General features: G+C 42.7%; 1 protein-coding gene across 10 annotated transcripts in view; it reads right to left on the minus strand.

Moving 5' to 3' along the window:
* Positions 1-14,453, minus strand: part of PRDM15 (PR/SET domain 15) — a 192,943-nt gene that overhangs the window by 56,498 nt on the left and 121,992 nt on the right. For all 10 annotated transcript variants that reach the window (XM_085870224.1, XM_085870225.1, XM_085870221.1 and 7 more), the window contains 3 exons: positions 10,010-10,140; positions 790-884; positions 243-330 (listed from right to left, as the gene is read on the minus strand). In XM_085870224.1, coding sequence (XP_085726350.1) covers positions 243-330; positions 790-884; positions 10,010-10,140 — 314 coding nt within the window. The remainder of the gene's footprint in view (positions 1-242; positions 331-789; positions 885-10,009; positions 10,141-14,453) is intronic.

Here is a 14,453-nt window from a genome sequence, read left to right on the forward strand (position 1 = left end):
GAGAGAGAAAGGGAGAAAGGGAGAGAGAGAGAGAGAGAGAGAGAGAGAGAGAGAGAGAGAGAGAGAGAGATATAGATAGATAGATATGGGGTTGGGGAAGGGATAGGATCAGAACAGCATGTGAGGCCTACAGAACACTGGTAAAAATTTTTTTCGATGTTTAACTTCAACTAGTTGTCTTGTTTTTACCTCTCATATCACTTCCATTCACATTAATATTTTTCCCAGAGGGAACACCTCACCTGTTTGGCAGTTGTGTTGCTGGAGAGTGTTTTGGCAACGAAAAGCTTTCAGACAAGCAGAACACTGCATAGGAAAGTCTTCATCCACCTAAAATAATGAAGTGAAGTGAATTTTTAAAAAGCAATTTTTTTCCCCAAGTAACAATAAAATGATCCACATTCGAAAATAATATTTGTAACAATAGTTAATGGAGGGGTACAAACAAAGGATAATAATCTTTTGCCACAAAAGTTTACATTGGACATGAGATATAGAAGACTGGAAGAGGAAGTGATGAATGAAAAAGGGGGAGTCGAGGAGTTGATAAATTGAGACAAAAACTTATTGTGATTAGGAAAGAAGCAAAGGAGCATAAGGACAGAATGGAGTTGTAAACTTTATTGTTTTGGAAAAGGATGTGGGGGAGAGGGGATAGATAGAAAGGAATTGCAAGATTAGAATGAAAATATAAATTGTATATTTTGTCACAAGATATAATACATTTCACATGACCATTTTCAAAATTATAGAATGGACAATTAAAGGGTGAGGGTGCTGCATGTGTACCTGTGCCCGGCTGTGCTTGTATGACACATGTTGTTTCAGGCTCTCACGCCTTGTGAAGTCTTTCCCACACTCCTCACAACGGAACATCTTGGCACCTATTTCAACAATAAGTATTATGTGCTCTGACACGTCAATGTGTTGATGATACTCGGGATAATTAGCACAAATGATATATAAAATGATAGCAGAAACGATTACCTGATTAAGAAAAGATGAAATTTTTAAAAAGCATTTGGACAAAACAAAATAAGTACAGCACTGCACTGACGATTTAAAATATACTAACGAAACAAACTTCCTGTGCATCATAAATAAATTTACACAAAATGATACCGACATGTATCCTCACAATATAAGCGTCAGTCAACATGTGCCTCAACATGTTCTCCAGTTTACCCGTGAATATTTGGAACTTGCACGTGCATACTATGCACAGCACGCACAAATTGCCATGTGTGTGTATTGAGTCACGTGATGTGCTGCACGTGGTACTGAGCAAAGTGCAACACAGCATGATTCGGTGAACCATCCCAGCTGTGTAATTTTTTTTTATGGCCATCTAAACATTGTAAACATCATGCCACACCTTTCCGAAAATTAATGTCTCCGTGCTATTGGCATGCTTGAGACAGGAATTCCACAAAGCGTTGTGGATAGGCGTTTTGGTGTTCATTGGAACACCATGCAGTCACTCTGGAGATATTATCAACAAACTGGCAACATTAGAGACCGTCCACGTTCTGGACGACAACATGTGACATCACGTCGGCAGCATAACCATATCTGGTTGGTGGACCTTAGGAATCGGTTTGACATTCGGTGCACCTCAGGAATTGGTTGCTGCACCAAGTTTGACAGCTCGCAGCATCCCTGTCTTGCGATCAATCAGTGCCAGAACTGTCAGGAATCAATTACATGAGCATAACATCCAACCACGACGACCGGCAGTACGTACAATTTTGTTGCCATCTCATTAGCATGCATGCCTAACTTAGTGTAGACAATGTCTGAGGTTCAGGAGACAAGATCGGGCTGCTGTCATCTTTACAGATGAGTTCCATCTTGGCATTTGTGATGGCTGTTGTCACGTTTATCAACCGGAACGGGAACGTTACGCTGATGCATGTGTTGTACAACGTTCAGAGGTGGAAGTGTGATGGTATGGGAAGGCATCACCACACATCACAGAACCAAGCTGGAGGTCATTAATGGCAATTTCACAGGTATTTGGTACCATGATGTAGTTCTCCATCCCCATGTCCTCCCATTCCTGCAGGTTTATGGACATCACATCACACTTAAACAGAATAACGTACGCCCTAACGTCGCACAAGTGGTCACCAACTTCATCGTACAACAGAAAATTCTCACACTTCCCTGGCTCGCTGGTTCACCTGATCTTTCTCCCAGAGAACATGTTTGGGATGGAATAGAACGACGATTGTGCATTTCTTCAAAACTAGCTGATGACGTTGCCTCACTGCAGCAGGCCTTGGTACAGATCTGGAACGACATCCCTCAAGCCTTCTTTAACCATCTTGTGTCCTCAATCAGGTTATGAGCCAATGGGGTTGGTTGGTATCAGTCAGAGGGAGCAAGGATAACTGATTTTTAGCAAGGCTCGGGTCCCTAGAGATGGAAGATGTGTGATAGCAGTGGGTAGCTCTTTGCCTTCTCTGTTTTATCACTCAATATACAACCCTACTGCTAAGGTCAGCAGTTGCAGATTTTTCATCCAAAATGTCTGGGGTCATTGTCATTCATGATGTATAAAGAATGTATCCAAGTGTTTTCACCAAAGCTTTGTGTCTTGGGTTGGCAAGGATTTTGAATTCCTCATCTAATGGAGTAAAATTATGCACCAGTGAGAAAAAGTTTGTGAACCCTTTTCAATTTTCTGTATTTCTGCATAAATTTGAATTTTCATCTAAGTCCTAATAATAGATAAAGAGGATCCGATTCAACAAATAGCACATGAAAAAAAAATCTACTTTTTCATTTATTTATTGAGCAAAATGATCCAACATTCAATTTATTTGTCAGAAAAAGTATGTGAACCTTTACATTCAGTAACTGGTGGGTACCCTCTTGAGCAGCAATAACTTCAACCAAACATTTCCTGTAACTCTTGATCAGTCCTGCACATCGACTTGGAGGAATTTTTAGCCCATTCCTCCTTGCGGAACTGCTTCAACTCGGAGATATTTGTGGGCTCTCTTGCATGAACTGCTCGCTTCAGGTTCTGCCACAACATTTAAATTGCATTAAGGTTTGGACATTGACTTGACCAATTCAAAACACAAAATCTCTTCTGCTTCAGCCATTCTGTTGTAGATTTACTTTTGTGTTGAGGATCATCGTCTTACTGCATGACCCACTTTCTGTTAAGCTTCAGCTCACGGACGGATGCCCTGACATTCTCCTGTAGAATTTGCTGGTACAATCCAGAATTCATGGTTCCATCAATGATGGCAAGCCGTCCGGGTCCTGAGGCAGCAAAGCAGCCCCAAACCATGATACAACACCAAGCTTCACGGTTCGTATGAGGTTCTTATGTTGGAATCCAGTGTTTGGTTTTCACCAAACAAAAGGTTTCTCTTTTAAGCCCAAAAGTTCCACTTTCAACTCATCTGTCCACAACTAGTCTTCCAATAGCCTTCTGGATCATTCAAGTGGTCTTTGGCAAACTTGAGATGGGCAGCAATGTTATTTTTTGAGATCAGTGGTTTCCTCCTTGCTTTCCTCCCATGAGCACCATTCTTTTTCAGTGTTTTCCTGATGGTGGACTCATGAATGCTGACATTAGCCAATGTAAGAGAGGCCTGCAGATCCTTAGATGTTACCCTGGAGTTCTTTGTGACCTTCTGGATTATTGCACACCTTGCTCTTGGAGTGATTTTTGATGGATGACCGCTCCTAGAAAGAGTAACAATGGTGTTGAATTTTCTCCATTTATACACTATCTGCCTGACAGTAGATTGGTGGAGTCAAAAACCTTTAGAAATGGTTTTGTAACACTTTCCAGACCGATGAGCATTGATAACTTTTTCTGAGGTCTTCAGAAATCTCTTTTGATCGGGACACGACACGCTTCCACAAACCTGTGTGGTGAAGACGAGACTCTGATGGTGACAGACAAAGTTTATGTTTTTCATATAGGGCAGGGCCACCCAAACTCACTCGTGATTGTTATCCCACTGATTGAAACGCATGACTGTAATTACCCCCTTCATTGAGCTGATTAACCTGGAGGTTCACATACTTTTTCTGACAAATAAATTGAATGTTGGATCATTTTTCTCAATAAATAAATGAAAAAGTACATTTTTTGTGTGATATTTGTTTTATCAGGTTCTCTTTATCTATTATTAGGATATAGATGAAGATCTGATCACATTTTAGGTCAAATTTATGCAGAAATACAAAGAATTCCAAAGGGTTCAACAAACATTTTTTTCACCACTGTAATGGCCACAATGAACTTTCAAATGTGATAGAAATAAATGCACAAACCTGCTCAAAATGAAGTTATTTTCAATCATATAGCATTACATTTAATTATTTAAAGACATCGTGTATCCAAATGGCACCATTCATCAACAATTTGTCCCAGGAGCTCTTTCCCAACATTTTGAAACAACTTACAATGACATCTGACGTATGTTTATAAGTATGTGCCCCATTTTATACACCGACCCTCAAATTACAATTCTCGCCAATTTTGCATATGAAATTGGAATGCAATGCAGATGGCAACACTGATTCAAAATTATTACAAGTTTGGTGACTCAATGGCTCTTTTAACTCGATAGTTACTGCATGGTACACAAAGGTGGTAATTCCAACAACAACATTACGCTACATTGGTGTGGTGACCAGAATATTCCCAGACAATGATCATCACCAACCCCTGCCCCCCCCCCCCTCCAAATTCCCATGATACCTTATTGGTTAGTTATCCAAATTCCCATGATACCTTATACCTTATTGCACTGAAATGGAGAGGAGAATCAAACCTTAGCGCTGATGCTGGAACTAGCTGCTCTACGAGTAATAGGAGAGTCAAGAGGGCGTCTTTAGAATCACGCGTCTACCAACAAGATTGCATATTTTGTGGGAAAGTGAAGAGTCGAAGGGAACATCCACACGTGAAAAATTGACCAAACCTCAGCAATCTGTGAAAGAAGAAGGAAATCAAAAGCAATGGCAGAACAGTTATTAGCCCCCTTTGGACTTGGTCCGAAATGGGGGCTTATGGATTTGGTCTCGATTTTTGTGTGCGTGCGTGCGTCCTCAACCACATCTCAGACATGTATGGACCAATTATATTCGTACTTGGCACAAAAGACAACACATGTTGGTATACATAAGCACGCCATTATATTTCGACATCAGATCCAAGACAGCCAACTGTTGGCCATTTTCGTTGTAAATTATTATTTTTTTAACCTGATGTGGAACACGTCCTCAACCATTTCTCGGACAAGCATTCACCAATGCTGTTCAAACTTGGCACACAGATAAAGAATTATGGCTCACAAAAGCATGTCATTTTTTTTCGAATTCAGATCCAAGATGGCCGACTGGGGGGGGGCCTTTTTGTAACTTAAATGTGTTCCCAACCATTTCTCAGACATGCATGGTCTGATTTTGTTCACACTTGCAACAAGCACAGTACATGATGGCACACACATGCACCTCGCTTTTTTTTGTGATCTCATCACAGATGGCCAATTGCTCGACTGGAGGCCATTTTTGTTGTTTAAAAAAACCCAAAAAACCCCCAGTTTTGAACACATCCTCAACCAGTTCTCGGACACGCATTTACCGATGTTGTTCTTTTTCTTTTTTTCATACCTATGCCATAAAGCATCTTTCATTAAAAATTTCTTTAAAATAGGACCACTGGACCTTTAGCTTATTTGGGCCCTGCCCAATGATGTAACCCAAATTTGGTAGCATTGACATGGTGGAACCGGAGAAGAAGAATTTTTTGAAGGAATTTACAGGTTTTCCCAATAATTTATTACGTCCGCCATTTTGGCACACTTTTGGCCAAGTGATCGGCATGACCTCCGCAATGTAACATCCCTACCCTGGCCTAATGTTGTAACCCAAATTTGGTAGCATTCTAACTGGTGGGTTGGGAGAAGAAGACATTTAAAGGAATTTGCGTGATCGCCATTTTGGCACATTTCTGGTCATGTGATTGGCATGACCTCAGCAATTTAACATCAGGATTCTGTCCTAATGGAGTAACCCAAATTTGGTAGCATTCTGACTGGTGGGTCTGGAGAAGAAGATATTTGAAGGAATTTATGCGATTTTCCTAAAAATTGACGATTTAGTCGGCCATTTTGACACACTTCCGGTCATGTTATCGGCATGACTTCCACAATTTAACATCAGAAGCCTGTCCTAATGTTGTAACCCAAATTTGGTAGCATTCTGACTGGTGGGTTTGAAGAAGATGACTTTTAAAATAATTTATGCGAACACCATTTTGGCACACTTCCGGTCATGTGATTGGCATGACCTCCACAATTTCACATCCCTACCCTGGCCTAATGTTGTAAACCGAATTTGAGAGCATTCCTACTAGTGAGGCTGGAGAAGAATATTTTTGAAGACATTTCCTAAGTACGCCATTTTGACTTACTTAAAGTCATGTGACTGGAACGAGCTTTGCAATCCCTGTTACAAGTCAGGAGCGGAACCTTGCTGCCAAATATCAGTCAGAACGGCACAGCGGTTTGGCCAGCGAAGTCGAAATAGGAGATGGGAGGGATGGACAGACGAATGGTGCACGATGGCAAGATGTTGTCTGGAATTCCAATTTCAGATAAGCGAAAAATTCTGATTACTCTTTTCAATTTCACCCCAACCACCTTTTGGTGCAGTTTACAAAACTGAGCAGACAGCATTTTCATCTGAATGATAATTTTCTATTGTCTAGTTATATAATTTATTTTATACATAGATAGATATTATTAAATGTCATACTGCTTGTGTAAGTATGACTCCCCCAAAATATATGAACAATGAATCCCTTCTGTGTGAAATTTGCATTCCCAATCGAAAACATCATACATGTCACATGGCCAACTATCTTAAACAATATAACTTCGTGACCCTCATCATTATATTAATATCTGTGACCAATTAACCTTTCGTTCGCAGCCTGATGGAGTACTGCTCTCTCCTTTGGGGCTGGTGCTCTCACCTCTCAGCTTTCTCGGTTTTACGCTGTGGAAACCAAGGCATTTAGGATCATTGGTATCTTCCATGGTGAGGCTGAGTCTTTGGGACTCTCACTCTCTCACCGCAGACAGGTCGGTGGTCTTTCTGTCTTCCACCATCTACTCTCCGGTCTCACCCCCAACCCCCACCCCCCCCCCCCGCTCTGTCTGTGATATGTGCCTCCCATATTCCTGCAGGGTACTCAAGGTCTGCCAGCAACCCCCTTCTTGTAAAACTACCAAAATCATGAATCACTGCTCACCTTCTCTCTTTCATTCCTCTTCTTTCCCACCTTTGGAACAAACTCCCACACTCTCTTCAATCCCACTCTTCCCTCCAGGTCTTCAAAACAGCTGTTTCACCACCACCTCTTATCTTCGTCCATCCAAAACCACGATCTTTCCTACCCCCGTTAATCCACCCAAAACCCACCTTCAAATTCCCTGCTTTCCTTCCTGAAAGTCCCTGTAGTGTGAGGTGATGAAAGTCCCTGTAGTGCGAGGTGATGAAAGTCCCTGTAGTGCGAGGTGATGAAAGTCCCTGTAGTGCGAGGTGATGAAAGTCCCTGTAGTGCGAGGTGATGAAAGTCCCTGTAGTGCGAGGTGATGAAAGTCCCTGTAGTGCGAGGTGATGAAAGTCCCTGTAGTGCGAGGTGATGAAAGTCCCTGTAGTGCGAGGTGATGAAAGTCCCTGTAGTGCGAGGTGATGAAAGTCCCTGTAGTGCGAGGTGATGAAAGTCCCTGTAGTGCGAGGTGATGAAAGTCCCTGTAGTGCGAGGTGATGAAAGTCCGTGAAGTGTCCATCTTGTTTACCCCATGTACCCTTCCCCATCCCCCTCCCTTCCACAGATCTCCAAATGTCTCTGTTGCCCACTGTTTTGTCCTTTCCTCTCCTGCCCCCCTTATTGTGCGTTATGTGTGTTAGCTCTCATACGAGCCTAGACAATGTATTGAAAAAACAAACCACCCAATCATATGCAATCTTCCATAATCACATGACCACTCAAGTTAGTTGCACATGCATATAAATCCTGTAAATATGAGCTAGCCCTTAAACTTCAGACAGCAAAATTACTAAAACCACGGGGCTCATTCCATGTCTTTTTTTTCTCCTTGTTGTTAATCAATCTCGAAAGAAGCCCATGTTCTCAAAGCCTGCAGTGCTTTTTTTGCTTCTCCTCTGTCTGTACCATAAACAAGGGTGCAAAAATGGATTTCCTCAAGTACAGACCAGGAACCTTACTGCTAAACCGAAACAATGTCATGGAATCAATCCTTGCACATGAGAGGCCTCCTTGTCTGTGTCTCCTCTCCTTGCACACATGGAAGATCGAGTTCCCCATGGCAGTGTATTGCCTCCAGTCTTGATATCTCCACCACCAAAGGTGGACCGAGGTTATGTATTCACCCGTTTGTCTGTGAGTAGGATGTCTCAAAAAGTTATGATGCATTTGGATAAAACTTGGTGGACAAGGTTGTGTGTGTGTGAGAAAAGGACGAATTTATTACATGTTGGTGAAGATCCAGATCTGGATCCAGCCACGATATTAAAAAAAAAATCTTTCCAAGTGATTCTTCATCATAGAGCGATAGGGCCAAAAATGTTATACAACATGATATTTCAAAATGTTGTGGACGGATTCGGATGAAATATGGGAAACAAGTTGGGTGTGCGACAAGGACGAATTGATTAGATTTTGGTGAGGATCTGGATCTGGATACTCGAATTTTTAAAAGTGATTCTTTGCAATTGAGAGATGGAGCCAAATATGATATATAGCAAGATACTGCATCTCAAAAGGTTATGGATGGATTATAACAAAACTTGGTGGATGATTTGGGTAATTGACAAGACTAAGCTGATTAGATTCTGGTGAAGGTCTGAATGAAGATCCGGCCTTTGGGTGGGATACAAAACGTAAAATGTTCAGTCTGGTGGAGGTATGTGCTCTACCCAGTGTCGTTCTTTTTCGTTATACAATTAAGTGACATCTTATGCCCTGGATAATACTCTTTTTATCTTTGCAAATGAGTCCCCTTTATGCTGTTCTGTATGTAACCCATCCTAATGGCAGGATGGCAGCAAATGCTTCCCTCTTTGCTGACATGGAAAGGATTAGATGTTGGTCTGACAAATGGAATATGTCATTCGATCCAGGGGAATCGCATTCTCTCCGCCCCCCCCCCCCCCATCTCTGCAGATGTCTCGTAAATCTACCCACATGTTTCTCCGATCAAACAATAGACATTCCTGATCCAAGCTTCGACTCAAAGATTACGATGTTCCCCTTTCCTTTATTCTTTCATCATTCATGCCATTGAATGTTATACCCACCTGTTGCAAAAAGGTTCATAATGTTACCCTTCTTGCTTCAGTTACGTGACCTTCCTTCTATTCAATGAGCCTACATTTTATAAAAACAACCAATGACATATTTCTTCTCAATTTCTAATTGAGGACCTGCTGTAATTACTCCTTAGAAATTTTTTTTTAAAGTGTTTTTTCAGTGTTTTAACGTGGCTGTCACGATAGCGGAGAGCTAAGCGCACTGATCTCTGAGCTGTCTAGCCTGGGTTAGAATCTTAGCCCATCTATAAACTATCACCCTGGTGTTTTGCAGGCAGGGTGATACATCAATGTGCACCGTCTGTCGGATCGATGTTAAACTGGGCATCCAATCTCGTGGCATTAGTTGATGGATGTTAAATATTCCACGGTGCTCTTCCTGAAGAGTCAGCGAGCTATCACCAGCACCTGAATCAAATTACAAATCCCTGCTCTAAACTATGGAGGGTATTGCATCCGAAAAAAAATAAGTGACTTAACTTATCCCTCCCCGACTATGAGGGTACCAATGCAAGTAAACAACCGAAGCATAGAAATTTCCATGAAAGCTTGCAACCATGGCATTTACTTGGCAATGCATAGATAAGATTAAAAATAGCAGAAGCCAACACAATGACCATCTGATTATTTATACCATGTGAACGCAGGTGCCTGTTGTAGTTGCTGCCATTCGAGAAGGAACGATGACAGCGTTCGCACACGAAAACCCGCTGTGGATGGCAGGATTTACGTGCTAAACGTCGTAGAGCCCCTGCCCTCCTCCCACTGGAGAACAGAAACAAATAAACAAAGATATTTCAGATTAAAAATTTCAGTCTAATGACACACAGATGCTGCAGAAGAGGACAATATCAAACAATCATTTATGCCTGTCCGGAAACTCGAGCGAAAGGACACAACCTTCAGAAGTTCAATGAGAAAGCCAAAGACCACTTTTATAGTATGGGGAGTTTCAACATCCTGCACAAGTTATTGTGTGCCCAGGTTGAAGTATGATTAATTCCACTGACTTGGCACTAACTTCACTTCCAATTTGGGGTTGCTCCGTGTGGAGGTCAAATCTACATCCTGCTCCTTCCATCTCAATCAAAGCTAAGTTTCCTGAACCGGATACGTCGTGTGTTTTTCTGTTATATTTACGTCACTGAGTTGCCGTTTGTGTTTTTTTTTCCAATTATCCAATGAAATGGTACCTTGCTGTGCTACATCGTCAAATTCGTTTTCGTGTAACCCAGGCCTATGAGCCGTGAGCAAAAGAGTCTCATTTTGAAGTTGTTTGTCATTCTGTTTATTCCCCACCTCCCTCCAAAAAGTTGTCCTTTCTGCATTTTTAATGATATTCTATTCCTCATACTCGCTTTAAGAACATCATCTCATTCTGCCTTCTACTTGTATATCCACACGAAGTACACTTCATGCACACCTTTCTTTATTTGTCCCTTTTCTCAATGTCTCCAAACCGAATCTTGAAACATTTGTTCCTTTGAAGGAAACGTTTCTTCCTTTTAAAAGTTTTAAAAACACTATAATGCTTCTTTTTCCATATTTCTCAGTCATTAGTGACCCACATGTACTTCTTCTTCATCACGATCTCTTCTTCTTCCTTCTTCTTCCTGCTCCTCCTCCTCATCACGAGGCATATTTTGCAAACTTGTCTCATCTAAATGCTTTGTCCAGATATCCTCTTCCTCCTCCTCCTCCTCCTCCTCCTCCTCCTCCTCCTGTTTCTACAGCACGGCCTTTCTCCGTGCCTTCAAAAAAAATTGCTTCCACCCATCCCGCAATATTTATATCAGAATGCTAAATATTATATGGAAATCTTGAGAAGTCCAGTTTGCAGAGGTTGTCTGTGCACAACAATAAAATCGCCTTCACGTTATTGTACAGTGTCATACCGCTCCGTGTCAGTACCCTTCCCCACATCTCCCCTTGTAAGTGTCCCTCTCTTCAGCATCCCTCAACTTTATGTCCCCTCTTTCTACATAACCTCTTCACTCCATCCTCTCCAAGCTTTACCCTCACCCCACTCTGTCCAAGTTTCCTGTTCACCCCAGCCCAACACTTCCTGCTCATCCAAGCCCCTCAAATATTCTACCCACCCTACCAAACCCTCCTCCTCATACTGCCCCTTCTCGGCTCCCCCCCCCCCAATTCCACCCATTCTCTGCTCCCCCTCCCATCCCGCCCCCTCTCTGCTCCCCCTCCCATCCCGCCCCCTCTCTGCTTCCACCGTCTCTGCTATCCCCACACCCCACCCCTCGTCATATCATCTCCATACTCCCCTCCCTCCACACTCCCACCCTTTGCCAACAGTGTCTCCTCTCCTGTTCATGGTTGTGTGGATCTCCCACATCCGAGGCCTTCACTCCAATTTGACATCTCTCAATCCAGGCCGACACTATTTGTGGTGGAGGCATGGGGTGGAACCAAATCTGACCTTATCTCCGAAACAGAATCCTTCTTCCCAAAGGATGCTCCTCATTACTCTGTCTCTTCTAGGCTATAATCTCCAGTTCAACAGGCCTGAACCTCATCCAGGTGGGGTCGTTGTAGTTTTGATCAAGAAGTCTCTGGAATTCTGATTCAATGGAAAATCCTGTCAATGTCTTTGCTGATTATTCCATCCTCTCCTGTATCATTTCTCATCCTTCAAAAAGGCATACAGCAGACTCTCCCCTCTCTGCAGACCTTGATAGAATCAGGAGCTTTCAACCCCGACAAATCCCACACTCACCCAGTCTTGCCGAAAAGACTGTCTGACAAACCCCTGTCTCAGTCCTAAACAAACCACTTGAAAAGGTTGTCACTAAAACGTTTGGGCCTCACCATCAGCCATGATCTTTCTTGGGCACACCATATTTCCAAGATGGTCTCCAAAACCAGCTGCCGACTGGGCATTCTTCATCATGCAAGGTCTTTTCTTGGCCAGTCAGAACTTTTGACAACCTACAAGGCCTTCATTTGTAGCTTGATGGAGTGCTGCTCTCCCTTTTGAGCTGATGCTCTGGCTTCACACCTTGCCCTTCCAAAATGTCATGGAAAGCAAGGCCCTCAAAATCATTGGGCTCTCCCACGACAAGGCTGAGTATCGAAGCCTGTTACTTTTGCACTGCAGATAGGTTGGTGAGCTCTCTGTATTCTACAGTCGCCTCTTTTTTTTGTCTTGCACCCTCTGCCCTTTCTTGCCTTTGCCTCTCCCATGTTTCTGCAGGGCACATGTGGTCTGCCAGTAACCCTCTTCTTGTTAAACTCCAAAAATCCAGGTTCACTGCTCACCTCCACTCATTTGTTTCATTTTTTCCCTCGCCTGTGACACCAACTTCCTTCGTCTATTTATTCTTCCCCCATCCATACTCATGATCTCTTCTACCCCAAATGAACGAATTCCCAAGCGCTCTCTTTTTCCAGGTTATTGTGATCATTTCCCCCCTCTCCCTCAGATCTTTTCATTTGTTTATTCCTTTTGTGTTTCATCCTCGCTTTTACCTTCCTCTTCCTGCTGTGTTTCAACAAGCTTGTGTGTGGCTTGTTCACTCTTATATGCCCTTCTACCTCTCCCCTTGATCTCACTCTTACTTCTACTCTGCTGTTGGTGCTCCCCCCATTTTCCATTATGTTTCCTTCCATTCTGCCCTATCTCTTCCATGAGCCTCGATAATGTATACAAATAATAACTCCATTTCTCACAGTCTGTGTACCACAATCACCCCTCCAAACACCAGACTCGGCTCCTGAGAATGAGAACCTTTGGCTGTGATGTCCCATTTGCAACCACCTCTTGTTTGTATGTGTGCTGTACTCTCCTACTAACAGGGACGACTCCATTTACATCTCTCTGTCTGCCGACATGGACCAACTTATAACCACCTCACTGGAGTGTATCTTCCTCATATGTGGTGATTTCAACTGTCACCATACAAATTAGCGAGATGTTTGTAGCTCTTCAACCAGCCATGGCATTTCAGCAAAAAAAAACCTATGCGACTCCATGTGCCTGACCTAATCTGTTAACTTTCCAACCAAGATTTCTACCAATAGCAAATCCTCCCTTCTCGACTAGGTAATGACCAATTTTCCTGCTCCAATTGGTTCATCTGATCATGTATCTTTGACAGTCAACATCTCTGTGGCTATTGTGAGAGTTACCTTAGCACCGAAGTTCGTCAGTTCACCCAGGCTGACTGACAAGGACTGCCAGCTGCCCTCTGACTTCAGGACTAGCCTTCCATTTCTCCCTTTCCTGATATTAATGCCTCACGAGAATTCTTCCACAAAAGTCTGCTCTGCCTTATGTACAGATTTATCCCATTTTGGTCGCAGTCATCATATCCATACTCTCACCCCTGGTGCACAGAATCCTGTGGTGAGGCAGTTGCCTTCAAACAACTTGCATTCTCTTCCTGGAAGGCAAATGTAACTGATTGCAACCTCAGATCATTCCACGTATCCCACAACACGTGTATGTGCACTCTCAGGAGAGCTAGAAAACATCTGAGCAACCTCAAGGCTGAATTTTCAAACCTGTCTCCTTCCGAAAGACCTGTTGGTACCGTGTTAACTTTGTCTCTGGCAGATGCTCCCTCTACATCCCTACATCATACTCTGCCACTCTTGCTCATCCGATTTCTGTACTGTTCATGGATCATTTTCTTTAGGTCACTTTCCATATAATGGGAAGTCAGCAAATATCACTGCAATATACAAATATGGTGTAACAACACATCCTCTTCACTCAAGGCCTACGAGTTTCCTTCAAATTATAAGCAAAGTCATGGAGTGTATCTTCACAGTTGACCTCAAATACTTCCTTTTCTACAATGGCCTGATGTCAGACCATAGCTCGGATTGAGACTCCATCACTCCAACCTGGACATGCATCTTCTACACTCCCAACAATGGATGCAAGTCCTCAACCTTAGACACGAGATCAGCTCCATCGCTTTGGACATATCTCAAGCATTTGACATAACTTGGTACCAAGCTTTGCTCTCCAAACTCTCTGCCTATAACATCCAATTGGAGGAATTCTACCACCGAGAATGACTTTCAGCAATGACAAATTCCACGCTGACGCTCTG

The sequence above is a fragment of the Eptatretus burgeri genome, chromosome 2 (assembly GCF_056783735.1).
Source record: "Eptatretus burgeri isolate ZD-2024b chromosome 2, Ebu_testis_v1, whole genome shotgun sequence".
In the NCBI taxonomy this organism is placed as follows: Eukaryota; Metazoa; Chordata; class Myxini; order Myxiniformes; family Myxinidae; genus Eptatretus; species Eptatretus burgeri.